Source organism: Haemorhous mexicanus, chromosome 2, assembly GCF_027477595.1.
Source record: "Haemorhous mexicanus isolate bHaeMex1 chromosome 2, bHaeMex1.pri, whole genome shotgun sequence".
In the NCBI taxonomy this organism is placed as follows: domain Eukaryota; kingdom Metazoa; phylum Chordata; class Aves; order Passeriformes; family Fringillidae; genus Haemorhous; species Haemorhous mexicanus.
Window position 1 is genome coordinate 40,111,958 of NC_082342.1, and position 13,915 is coordinate 40,125,872.

At 39.0% G+C, this 13,915-nt stretch overlaps 1 protein-coding gene across 1 annotated transcript in view; it reads left to right on the forward strand.

Moving 5' to 3' along the window:
• Window positions 1-13,655, forward strand: part of NAALAD2 (N-acetylated alpha-linked acidic dipeptidase 2) — a 29,154-nt gene extending 15,499 nt beyond the window's left edge. The window contains exons 13-19 of the mRNA XM_059838532.1: window positions 1,401-1,468; window positions 4,445-4,536; window positions 5,974-6,064; window positions 6,725-6,989; window positions 10,155-10,236; window positions 11,234-11,326; window positions 12,889-13,655. Of these exons, the coding sequence (XP_059694515.1) occupies window positions 1,401-1,468; window positions 4,445-4,536; window positions 5,974-6,064; window positions 6,725-6,989; window positions 10,155-10,236; window positions 11,234-11,326; window positions 12,889-13,078 (881 nt within the window). The 3' untranslated portion in view covers window positions 13,079-13,655. The remainder of the gene's footprint in view (window positions 1-1,400; window positions 1,469-4,444; window positions 4,537-5,973; window positions 6,065-6,724; window positions 6,990-10,154; window positions 10,237-11,233; window positions 11,327-12,888) is intronic.
• Window positions 13,656-13,915: the final 260 nt, after the last annotated feature.

A 13,915-nucleotide genomic window follows, 5' to 3' on the forward strand; every position in this document is an offset into this window, starting at 1 on the left:
AGCAGGACTTTTTAAAAAAATAGACACTGGAAAGTGTTTCACAAAAAACCTTATCCACCATTATCCAATTTACTGTGTCCTTCAAATTATGAGAATAAGCCATTCAGGGATGCTGCTTAGAAACTGGCCTTTTTTTTTGAGAGAGCCCAACACTATATCACAAAATCCTTCTGAAATTATGCTGCACTTTATTACAGAAAGACCTTTTTTACTGTTTTCTGTACTGAAATAATAGTCAGAAGAGTCCTGTGAAGCTGCTCTGCATCATAACCTCAGTTGCTCAGGGCGTTACTCTTCCCATGTCAAATCCAACTTATTTGGGCTTCCTGTGTGTGAGTAAAATTGGCGTATTTAGGAACTCTCTTTATTCCTGTCAGCTAAAAATTTTGTCTGTCACAAAAGGATTGGAAAGAAAGAAAAGCTAAATCCAGTTTCTAAATGCTCAGTTGGAGCTGGGGAACAGGGAGGGTTAGAGCTGTTCATTTATGCTGCCTACATGCTGTGTAAAAAGTAGAGCAGAATTTCACACCTAGAAAATCTCACAAATGAAATAATAGTTTACAACTGCTTCATATTCTCACCATGGATTGTAACTCATAAATTTTAGTTGGTTTGCAGCCAACATGCTGCTGCCTTAACAATTTTCTTCTAAATCTTGATTATTCAAACATGTCTCTTGCTTTATGCATCAAAGAAAATGTGAAAGCAAAACAACTGGAAAAGAAGTGTGTAATAAGGAAAAGGACACCATGTTCAGTGCACTGGCTTAAATCTTGGACATCTCTCACCTGAGCAGTAAAATCCCCTGTGGACTCTTAGCATTTGTGTAGTCTGAAAATGATTTTGCTTATCATCATATGTTCTCCACAACACTTCTTGTACCACTTTTTGGACAGCGAATTATTTCTATTTACTGTCCTATAGCAATGAAAAGAAGCAAAGTAAGTCTTTTTTTTTTTTTTTTTTTTTTTTTTTGAATGCTTTTGTGGCTTGAATTTCCAGTTTTCACATACAGACTCTGCTTGGAAACATCATGAACATTATCTGGTATTTTTTCCATCACCTTACTTTCTGCCTTCTGTTGAACAAAAGCTTTGGAAAGCGTATGAGTGACGAGGGCTTGTAGCTAATGAGGCATAATTAGGCATACTTTAGAGCTATGGGAAGACTTAATTACATTAATGTGAATGTACTGTAACCAATAATTTATTGCCTTGTAGTGGCAGTAGCTTACAAAGTGAGACCACGCAGTCTACTGCTGTATATATTCTGAGGCAAGATCTGAATTCTTGCCTTAGTCAAAAAGTTTTTCTAAGAAAGGACTGCAGGGTTTAATCCATTAAGAAGATAATGCCACTAGTACATGAAGGGAAAATTCCATGTTTTTGTTTTATTTTCAGGTAATTACACATTAAGAGTTGACTGTACTCCTCTTCTCTACAAACTGGTGTATAATCTGACAAAAGAGGTATGGAATCCATCTATTTTTCTGCCTTTCTAAGAATAAGTAAGACTCCAAGTTTATTTGATAAAATTGGACTATTGAATAATACCTGACTTTTTTTATTGCTGTGCTAGAAGATCCCACCAAAATCAATAGCAGAACATGCCATCAGCAGCACACAGTCCATGCTCACAGTTCCTCAGTATTCTTAAAAGGATTGAAATATGTCACTGATATGAGTGGAATCTTATTTTCAATATAGAGTAAAAATAATAATAATAAAAGCAAAATGCTTGAGCAAGATGAATTCTCTAAAGTTATAACCATTGAAGGGAAATATTTTTGACGTTGGCTGGCCACCAGTTTCTCTCTGTCTGTTCCCCTGAATCTCCTCCATATCTCACTGAGCCCCTGAAATATGTGATAAATATTGAAGGATTAAGAAGGTTTTTTAATAGGTCTGATGTGTGGATTTGCTTTATTTCAAGTGGTCTCACCATGACTCCTTTACTTTCACCTCTCAGGATACATTATCATAAGGCTGAAGGGTTGTGATCCACTAAAGCATGGAACTTTATTTTCCATATGAGTTAACCAGATTAGGCTCCTGTCGTGAGCCATTGCCACCATCCTCAGATGAGGATTAATCTCAGCTTACAAAAGACAGAACAACGGCAACACAGGCTCCCTGTAAAGGCATTGGGTAGAAATTGGAGACTTTAGGGTGAGATTTGTTTGACCAAATGTGGCTTTGCATGTACTGAACTCAAACTATTTCCCCCCCAATCTTAAGGGAACTCAGGTCACTTGGTCCAGTGTAAAAATCTGCCCTGACTCCAGGTACCAATTTCCCATCCTGCTAGATGCATTCATCCCGAGTTATTTTCAAACATGGTACACTTTTACCATCTGAAATGCCATGGTTTAGATCTGAGGCGGTTTATCTGTGCTATTCCCATGATTTTCTTTTCTACATTTTATTTTCCTATCAATTCTATCTTAATCTTTCATCCTTGCAGAGGGAAGAAGCTGTGCTGCTCAGATATTGGCTCTGGCTCTTGGCACACCGAAGAGCATTCTCTTTTGTCTATAAAAATTTTTGTGTCCTTAGTGCTGCAGGGCCCATGATAAAATCATTTACTTTCTGTCAGCAGCAAGCCACTAACTCAGGAAGACATTTCACTGTAAAAGATAAACAAAGTTACAAAAAAGTGCTCTGGGCTAAAAATAGTACCTCGCTCTGATCCTAAGTCAACTATTCAGCTATTGCTGGTTTGAGTAGAAGACTTCCATTAAAGTAACAAGAAAAGTACTTGAGAATGACTTGTAAAAATAAATGTCATAATCACTGTTATTTTAGCTTTTAACAGTAGAAGCATGATGTAAACAATGGAAAACCTGGCAGCCTGATTATGCATGTCCAAAGGAAAGTTATTTCTGTTCATAGTAAGGTGTCCAACATCCAAAGATCTCTTTGCTCTTCTTGTTTTTTAGTGGGCCAGTTCTCACCAGAAAGAAGTGCAGTGTACACGTGAAGTGTTTTCTTCCAGGGAGTTCTGCATTTAAGTGTGGTCCAGCTACAGATGAGACATTGACCTGTTGACTGTCTTCTTGGCCCTGCTTTACTGCCAGGGTTTAGACATTTGGACACCACCAAATGGTGTCTGCAACAGTTCAGCTCCAATCCTCCTGTGGTTATCACTGCTTCTTTTGCATTTACACTTAGAGAACTCTTCATCTTCTCTTGAGTTAGCAGGAAGCTTATGCTGCTCCTAGATTTGGATCTGAGTCAGGGCAAATATGTTTTACTGTGCTCTCAGTGTTGTATGAAAAAGCTGACCAATGTTTTTTACATGACCAGAGCTGTTAGAATAACATCTTTGCCAGAGCAGAGAGTGCTTTTCCTCCCACATGTCAGAGTTCAGCTTGCTCTTATTAATGTGCAGTTTTCACTTTAGCCCTAGGACTTGACCAGAGTACCCTGAAAATGACAGCAGCCAAGCAGTTATTTCACAAAGTTGTTATTTTCCTGCTCGCTGCTGACAGAATCTCAGAGGTCAGAACTCTTTGCAATTTCAGTTTGGAGTCTGTATGTTTTTCAAGGTCGAATTTAAGTCCCAACAATATGGTGGGACCATGTAAGTGTCCATGAATATTTATTCTTTGTATTTTGGAAAAAAAATTCCAATCCTCTGCACACAATAACCAATCTTATACTGAAAGGACTGTGTCTTTTAAAGGTTGTTTAAGTGTAAGTGGAGACCAGGGTTGGAGTCTTGACTTATTTCTACTCTGCCACAGGTTTTCTAAGAGCTTTCGTCAACTTATTTTATACTCTTTCATAGTTATGCTGGCAGCATGATGACAGCACTAATACTTAACTTTTCCATCCTGGTAACAGAGCTTTTGGGGTTTTTTTTGAGGTGAGGGTGAGACCTACATTTGTACATACAGTGTCTTGCACAATATTTCCCCAGGCATGCTTGAGTCCTCTTGGAACTGCTATATTATGACTGGTTTGGACCCTTCCTTCTAGCACAATTCTTTTGTACCTTTCCTAGAGAACAAGCAGTCAAATTTTAGGTTTAGCCTTGTGGAGAGAATATTGCTGCTGTGCAGGGCAAACCTCAGGACAGACAGGCTTGTGGTTGTCATCTCCCCATGCCTGCTGAAAGGAAAGCAGGTTCCAGTTTCTGGAGGAGTCCCACAGTATTATATATGCTGCTGTGTGTGTACATGCACATTCCCCCTGTGGCAGATGAACTCCAGGTAGCATCCCCTTTAACCTGTTCTTTCCTACTGTCTGTGGTTGGTTCCAAGTGCCTGGAGATGCTGTCCTTGTTTGAGAATGTATAAATGTGTGTAACAAAATGTCAATATTCACTTCTGCATGCAGCAACACAGCTGGTTAAGAACGAAGCAGGGAGCTGGAAAGAACTCCTTTAATAATGAATTGAGTTAGAGGTATTTCCAGTGAGATTATCATATTTCCCTCTCCAGATTTTAAGCCCTGATGAGGGTTATGAAAATAAATCTCTTTATGAGAGCTGGCTTGAGAAAGATCCCTCATCTGAAAATAATAACTATCCCAGGTAAGTCGTTAATATGTTTTGGGGTTTTTTACCTCAATATTTTAATCATATCATGGCATGGCTACTCACTAGAATTTTTTTGAGATGTGTTATTTTTGGCAGCAATACAAAACCTTTTAGCAAAAGGTGACTCTCTAGCAGTATTTTTAATAGTAAAATAAAATAAAATAATATTATTTTTATTTAAAGATGGTGACATTATTCCTGTGGTGAAATGAAACCTCACACTTTCTAAAGACTTGCTTATTAGTAGAAAAGCAATTGAAAAGCATTCAAAAAAAAAAAAAGGATGGGGAAAGTGTTCAAAACATAGTTTAGTCACCTACTAGATAAGATAAAATCAAAATTGTTAGGATAAGCAAACAGTTGAAAGAAGATGCCTAGAGCAGTAATTAAAAAACTTGAGATAATTATTTCTAGTTTACACAATGAATATAAATGTATTACATTACAAATCTATATATGAGTGTATTAGAACTTCATATTTGAAGGCATTACAACTCCAAAACACTCTTTTCACCTGTGACTCAGGCTAAATCTTATTCACAGTGTGTTGTTAAGGTAAACAGAGCTGTCCCCTTTTGTGATTTGACAAAAATCTTCTGCATGTTTCTGGCTCTGCTAAGATGAGTTTCTGGATTCATTAGACCCACTGAGATTTCTTCCTTTTGAAAAAGCAGCCAGATTTGATCTTTTTTAGTTGATGCACAGAATTCCTTGCAGAAATGTACACTAATTTCAGCGCTTCAGCTGGAAATAGTAGAAACTTTTTTTTTTCTTTTTTTTTTTTTTTTTTAGCTGAGAAACACTTATTGTTCACCCGGTCAGACATATAAGCCTAAAACTTAACTTCAAATGTAAATATTTGAAAATACTTGGTAGGCTGTGTCTGTCTCCTGCCGTGTCCTTGCCCCTGCCACGCCGCAGCTCTCCATCAGATGGCAGCGACAGCCCGCGGGTGCCGGGTGCCGAGTGCCGCCCGCGCCTCTCGCAGTGGGAATTATTTATCGGTCTTGGATTCTGCGGCGGAATGTGCCAAGTACACAAACACATCTGTCTTTACACATACTGCTGCCCAATTCGTATTAGTTTGGAAATAGATGATTGATGTTTTAAGACGGCAGAGACATGGCTGATACAATTTTATGGCTCCTGTGCATAAATTGTTTGTAGTTTTAATGTCAGCGCTGCCATAATTAGGATTGCTACAATTAAAAGGTCTTCCTAGCAATATTGGATACTGAATCAGAGTGTTGGAATAAAATCAGTTAAGTAATTAAGCTTGCCATTCATCTAGCCTTTGATCTTGCTAGTGTCCCTGATGTGCCCTTCAGAAGAACTGACCTCAATTTCTCTGAAAAATCTGCATTTTGCATAAATTACTACCACACTGTTCAGTAAGTGCCCTTGCTATGATGTTGTCTTTTCTGCATGCAGAATAAATAAACTGGGGTCAGGCAGTGATTTTGAAGCTTACTTCCAGCGACTGGGAATTGCATCAGGCAGAGCTCGTTACACCAAGAACAGGGTAAGTCTGACAGACTGCTTGAAGAAGTTTGATAGTGCTGAGCAGTCATCCTGTTAAAAGCATTTATTCATAATTAATAAAAAAAGCTTCAAAGCATCTTTGACTGGTTTGTATACAGTGACGTTTCTTAATTTAGCAAGAAACCTAAATGTTTGGAGAATAAAACATGTTACAGTGATGTGTATATTCTATAGGATGTCAAGTTCACAGAGAGGTATTTATAGAGTCTGATTGAAGGTGGACAGTTTGTTCCACCATGCTATTAATAGTCCCCTCATTATACAAATCTTCCATAGCTGAGTTCAGAAACAGCTACACAAGGTAAAAAGGGGCTATGATTGAGGACTTTTGCTATCCAAACTCCAAACTGTTTTCACTCTTGGAGAAGGTAACCTCTGTGCAATGGAACTGAAGGCAGGGCTGTGTGGGTAGGGAGAAAGAAGCCTGCTCACTTAATCCTGTGCAACAGTCCATGGATTCAGACTGGTTTAATTTTTTAATACAAACACACACAAATGAAGGATATTAAATTGTGTTTTGTAGCAGACAGCTTTTTTGATTTGGAAACCAAACAAAGCATCAGAGTCGTAAAGGGATCAATACATCTTTTAACTGCAGTCAGAATACAGGGCATTGACAAATTTGCTTGCTCTTTTCCAGAAAGTAGACAAATTCAGCAATTATCCTGTTTATCACACTGTGTATGAGACATTTGAGCTAGTGGAAAAATTTTATGACCCCACCTTCAAGAAACAGCTAACAATTGCCCAGTTACGAGGAAAACTGGTTTATGAGCTGGCAGATTCCCAGGTCATTCCGTTCGACTCTAGAGACTACGGAGAAACCTTAAAAGGATACAGCAACAGAATTTATAAATTAGCCAAGAAGCATGAGGAACAGCTGAAACTTTACAAAGTATCATTTGGTGAGTAACAGCCACAGGACTGTGCATTATGTGCATTAATTAGAATCGTGCAGGGACATGTTACATCTGTCATAGCTCTGCAAATTAATTCCTTTCTTTCCTGTTTGAATTTTGCCATCACAGTAAAGAGCCTCTCTCTTTTTTTTTTTCCTAAACACAACACAGGTTTAACACATTATTGTCTTGATAAAGTGGAGGGTGGTGGGTTCAGTGCTGGCCAATTACTAAGGGTTATAAGAATTTTCATGAATATTAATAATTACAGGCCTTATTACAGTGCTGGTAGGCAGTCAAGGACCTCAAATGTAGGACAAAGAGGTATCTCAGCCTGGTCCTCACTTCCTTGCTTAAAAAAGAAGACAAGTCAAGTGTTTATGGCAACTGTTTGAAATTGAGGCACATAGGTGTCCATTCCTCTTCATCCAAAACTTCATCTGACCCTGGGTAGCTCTTCCATCTTCCTCAGTGCCTGGCTGCCATTTTTAAGCCACAGGAGCACTTTTCCAGCTCTCCTGCAGGAATACATCCATTTGCTGAGCACCTGAGCATGCTCTTCTGGAGCCCATAAAGCAGGTCTAAAGTTTCACAGTGCTCAGGATCCCAGGCTGGGATAGATCCACAGTCATTTTCAGTCTCCTCTTTTTTTCTTCCTTTTTCCTTGATCACTCCTTGTGTTTCTGCACCAAGGAGATTTTTCAGTCACTTGCTATCTGATGAACCCATGATTTAGGGATGCAATCATCTTTTGGAGATGCAGTCCTCGTTTGGGGTATGTGAAACATCGTAAGAAACTCAAATTGAACCAACATTTGGGGGAAATTAAAAATTACATTTGAAATGTCATGTAATGGTTTAGGTGAAAAATTATTGACTATTTTGAAAAGAGACACTTTTTTGTAAAAAGGCCTCTTGGGACAGAGGAAGCATCTTGTGTGATGGATCATCTGGTCTGAGATTCTGTAAAACACCAAGAGTTACTTCAATATATTCTAGTGTTCACTGCAGCATGTCTCGTAAGATCAAATCTAATTTTTTTTTTCAGTAGAACATCTATCAAAATATCTGCAAAATAATTTCTTTTCATTGAGTTTCTATTTTCAGATTAAAAATTGCACAAACTACCTCCTGACCTATGCATCTATTCTCGTTCCTAGAATCCTAGAAGCAATCTTCTATTTTTAGCTTTTTTTTTCCCACCCAAATAACACCGAGACCTCTCCTTAATAACTTCATGCTTCATTTTGACTATTTTTTTATCAAGGCATGTTTTTCAGTCTCATCATTATTTTCATGGCTCTTCTCTGATGCCTGGTGAATTTTAAATTATTTCTTGAATGAAGCTAAAATTTCTAATTTTTTATTTATTGTATTGCACCAGAGTACATTAGATAACATAGGTAGGTTTTACAATACTGTGAAAATTAAAGTTTATTTCAGTCAGCATTTTCATAGAATTTCTTATTGTCTGAATGTCAGAAAATTGTTGATTAAGCCTAATTAAATCATATAATTGTCCTTTAAAATAATAGATTAAGGTTCTAATTTGCATTTGGATTCAGATTTTAGCTGTTCATCTGCAACAATGAAGGCTGGAACGTTTTTTTCATAAAATTTGTGCTTGAAGTCATATGCTATCAGGAAAAACTGTTTTCAAATGGGGAAAAAAGAAATGTGATGTTTTCTAAAATCACCAACACTGACAACACTGAAGAGCTAGTGAACATGAACACAAAGTTTCTTACATTATTTTTTTCTCTTTAATCCCTCCTACTGCTTCTGAAATATAATCTGTTGCTGTGATATGGCCATGATGTCAGCAGAGCAGGACTCTGCCCCTGGCAAACTTAGAGCTCTTGCCACAGGGTTGTGGACAAGTGTGAATTCTCACCCTCACAAGGTGATGTGTCCCTCTGAGCTGCAGTCTGTAAACAGCTTGCATACATAAAATCTGGGCCTCCAATTGCACCAACTAAGCAACAGCAGTAGGACAAAAATGAAGCAAGTGTAGGCTTGTGATGAATAAATAAGTTTGCTAGAAATAGGAGAGCAAATGAGTCTGAGGAACAGCTTTCTAAAGGAGTCCTGGGAACAGAAAGCCTGTCACGTGAAATTGGATGATAAATCTATAAAAAGTGAAGGGATAATAGTTGCCAACAGAGGACTGGATTTAAGGGATGATCTAATCGTATGTCCAGTCTTCCTGCACAATTGAAGAGAGGATACTCTGGTTTAGCCAAAGTTTTCTGAAACTTGTGAGCAAAATTTACAAGTTTTAAACTTTCTTTCTGAGTTGAGCATTGATGGTATCAGAATTTGGCGTCGTAACATCCACCTGTGATTTATTTTATAAAAATTACTTGCATAAATCAATACTTTTTCCAGGCCTGTATTAAACAGAGCCTTCCACATCACAGCTGCTACTGCCATTAAAAGGAAGGCCTGCTGCTTCTCTAAGTTATTCCACATGTCTTGGATGTACAGGGCTGGGAAAAGCAGCTGCCATTCCTGCCCACCTGCCTGCCCACAGTCAGGCAGTCCCCTGGGGTCTGAGTGGCAGTGCTGGGGGACAGCACGGGGGAACAGGGCACAGGCACCTCCTGTGCTGCAACTCCAGCGTGCAGCAAGCACAGGACTTGGCTGCTGTAACCTGCTGGGTCTGTCCCTGTGTGCCACGACAGCTGTGCCTTTTGTGCCTCACACTGCTCAATGCACATGTCACACTCTCCTGTTGTGCTGGGAATGGGACATCTTTCTCCTCGAGCAACATCCTGCTGTTCTTCCACAGCCTTCTGGAACAGCTGGTATTTCTGATGGAAGTCAGGCTTTTCATACCTGAGCCCTGCAGTGCATTTGTTTAACAGGAAACTGCAGAGCTCTCAATGTGCAATGACAGCCAGTTTTTTGCTTGCAAGGCAGAGGGAAGATGTATAGTTGTGAAAGCTTTTCCAAGCACTCTGCTTTACTGCTGGTCTCATTGCAAAAGGTATTTGCTAGTAATGCAGGTCTTTAAAGTCTGCACTAGGGAACCCAATCAATTATGTAAAAATGACAAAATTAATGCTATTATATCAGCAAGACAAATGCTGTTCCTCTCCCACTGGGCAACTGAAAGGTATATTTGGCTTAGTGAATACTTCAAAGTTGTTCATGTTCTTCCATTCCTAGGTCCTCTTTTTTCTGCTGTGGTGAACTTCTCAAAGGCAGCTGCTGAATTTCACAGGAGACTTGAACAAGTTGATAAGAAAGAGTAAGTCAGAAAAAAAGATTTATATAAAAGATTTATATATATATAAAATGTATATATATACGTGTGTCTGTGTGTGTGTATGTATAAATTTTTGTTCTGGTTTGCCGTAGGTACCCAGAGTGGCAGTTTTTTATTTCTTCTATTACACAAGGATCACAAGGATTCTCTCTGATGAATGTAGAACAGAGCCCTGAACCCTGAGACAGGCAGTATTTTTTAAGATGAATAAGCAGATACAGGAATGTTTCCTGTGATTGATAACATGAGCTGTAGAGCTTATTACTAGTATCAGATTGTCATTAAAATTACTGTAATACATGGAAAGGCAGGTAGCAATAAAATTAGAGTTGGACTGAGATCTGTGTTTAGACTCCTACATTTGAGTGTGGTAGATGATTCCAGAATTTTTACTTTCAGCACACTTCAAAGACAAAGGATGATGCTTCAGAATATCTGAGATATCCATATGATGCTTGACAGCCTAAGGCCCCTTGCAGGACTCCTGTGCCCTCTGGGGGCAGTGACTGCAGGCCACATGTGGTACCAGATGTGTTTAAGCAGCTGAATCCAATCCTTCCTATGGTACTGTATAGATTGGAACAGGACTATGGACATTTGGCTTATGGGTGGACACCAAAATTTAGTGATCTTCACCTGTGTAAATCTCAGTCTCCTTCTCCATTCTCTTAACTGCCATCTTCCCAGTGCCATTTAATACTAAGCAAGTATCTGACACTCTCAGAAAGTTTCCTATTTTATTTTGCATGGTGTGAAATGTTGTTTTCTAGCACAGAAATATCAATTCATTAATATTTAGAATCAGAGTCAGGATTCAAAATCTCGATTTGGAAAACCTCACCTTTTTTTGTAAACTGTAGACCACACTTGTCTTTTTTTTTTTTTCTGTCAAGAAAAAAATAGAAGAAAAGTGTTTTAAATGAAACTGGGAAGTCACGTTTCCCGCTGTGTGACATTTCTCCGTCTCCCTCTCCTGCAGTTCAGTTGCAGTGCGCATCATGAATGACCAGCTGATGTTGATAGAAAGAGCTTTCACTGATCCTCTGGGCTTGCCAGGAAGGAAGTTTTACAGGTGAGGCTAAAGTTTCTTGACCTGCTGTCTAAGGCGCCCTATTTTTGCAGCTGACTGGTCAGTTGAATCGCTGTATGGGCCTCACAGGAATTACAGTTCAACGCATTGCTTTAAGAACAATTCAGCTAGTAGTGGACTTTGTTTATAACCCTTAAAGAGAACTCCTTGTCTACACCAGTCTTGTGGAGCCAAATTACTCTCTTTTGGCTCTTTTTATCAGCTGTGGTTAAACCACAACAGCATTATACTCTTTTACTTGTAGATGTGCTGTACTGCTGTTACAACTTGCTCTTGTGATCGTCTGCAAAGTGAGGATTGAGTGAAGAATGAATGAACTGTATTGGAAAAAAAAAAGTGAAAAGAGGGTAGAGTAAATGAGAACAGATGTGTAATGAGGGTTATTTGAAGAGAGAAGCCAAGAAAGGAGAGCTTGGAGAGGGAGGGACCTTCCAGCACAGGATAGAGGCCTGTGAGCTGCGCTGCAGAGCCCACAGCTCACAGTTTTGGCTTCTAGAGGTGCACTAAAAAGCTTAAACCAATAACTACTATATCCTTTCTAGAAACCCAGTGCTCTTATTAGGAATACCTGACAAGATGCCCACTTTCAGTGTCAGGGGTGTAAGTACCTCACTTTGCTTTCAGTATCCCCCTTTTCCTAACAACTGGATATGTCTGACTCACTGATGGATGGCTTTCATGCCGTGCCAGAAGTCGTTCAGGCAGGTGGAACTGGAATCACACTTCCATCCTCCTTGGATAAACTGTCATTCACACTTTGAGAAGAATGAAGTAATTTCTTTCTAGAAATTTTCTTGTTGGATGTTGGGTATCATTTGGAGCTTTATCATATGGGGTTTTTTTATTTTATTATTAGTTCTTACTTGCTTGCATTTACTAATGTAATTTTAATGTTTCTTTTCATTTGGGAGGACTCTTTCACATGGTGTAAATGTGCTTTGATACTTCATAGTTAAAATAAATTTAATTGCAGATCTACAGCTATTCATTACTTAGGAAAAAAAAATCTATACCGAAAAATAAGATTGATATTTTGTGCAGCCCTGATACAATATGATCACTTTTCTTCTCAATAATTCATGATTTTCTTAAGAATTCACCCACAGATTTCCCCCCCCCCCTTTTAAATTCCTTTCCCAGGTAAGTAATCTGCTGACCATTATGCAGCTACTTGGCTGTTTTTGAGGTTGCTACTCCATTTCTTACAACACACCTATAACTAGTTTTATTCCCTGTTCTCGAGTGGCAAATTACTTAGGTTTGTTGAGCTCCCATTTTCAAAAAGTGTAACATGGTTTTGTTCCTAATTAGACAAATGTGTAATCTCTGCCCAAGCAGAAGGCCACCTGGCCTAAATCTGTGCCCTTTCCAAGAGATTTTGAACTTGGGATTGTTCCTTTTAAAGACCAATTTCCTGTGTACTTAGTGAGTTCTGATATTCCTGGGATTCATACCTGTTTTACATAATACACATACAATGAACACACACCCCATTAATAGTTTCTTTTATTTAGGATAATTGCCTTTTTCTTCTTTTCCCACAGACATATTATCTTTGCTCCAAGCAGCCACAACAAATATGCAGGAGAATCCTTCCCAGGAATCTATGATGCCATGTTTGATATTGAAAGTAAAGCTGATCAACATGAAGCCTGGGAAGAAGTGAAAAGGCAGATTTCCATTGCAGCTTTCACTGTGCAGGCAGCAGCAGACACACTGAAGGAAGTAGCATAAAATGAAGGCATTGAAAACTCCCACAGCAGAGTGTGGCACACAGAGCTGTCAGGCTGCTGCAGTGCCCCAGTGTCCCCGACTGCCTGCCCTGCCTGAGCCTCCCAAACCACATGGTAGGTGAGCAGAGCTCTGTGTGTCAGAGAACTCCTGAGCTAGGAATTGCTGCATCTCTGGTACTGACAGAACTGTAGCTTTATGGAACAGCCCCGGATGGAAGCAAATCTGGGTGTGGGGAGAAGTGGGAAGGGTTTCGGGAAAGCAGGAACAATCAGTTTCTGAATAGAATTTTCTGAGACATCTACCAGCTTTGAGGACCCAATATTTTGGATGTATAGTTATGAAAACAATTAGTTGCCAAGCTACCTGCAAATTTTGTCCAAGGCAGTGATCAACAGCACACATTTTGATGGAAAAAATGTAATACTCAGCCTGTATGATTTTCTTCTTCTGATAATTACTTTTATAATAGAGGACACCACAGGCATCTCTGCATTTCAGAACCTATTCTACAGGACTGGTGAATGCTCTTTATACTGATTTGCTTTCTTTTCCTTGAAAAAATAAATAAGTGACTCTCCTACTGATTGCCAAAGCAATTCCTGATGATCAGGGAAAACAGCTGCTTATATGCAGAAATCCAAAACGATGCTCTCAGTGGAGTGCACATCCATCCCTCTGAAAGTCTCTATGCATCTCCCTCCTTTATTTGCACTTTGGAAAACTGCAAATCTCTCTCCCGGCTCTTTTTGGCACTTTCTCTAGTTCTGAACCCATGGCAACTTTTGTTGCTATTTTTCCCAGGCAATCTCTTTCATATTTTTTCCATTTGAAGGAGCT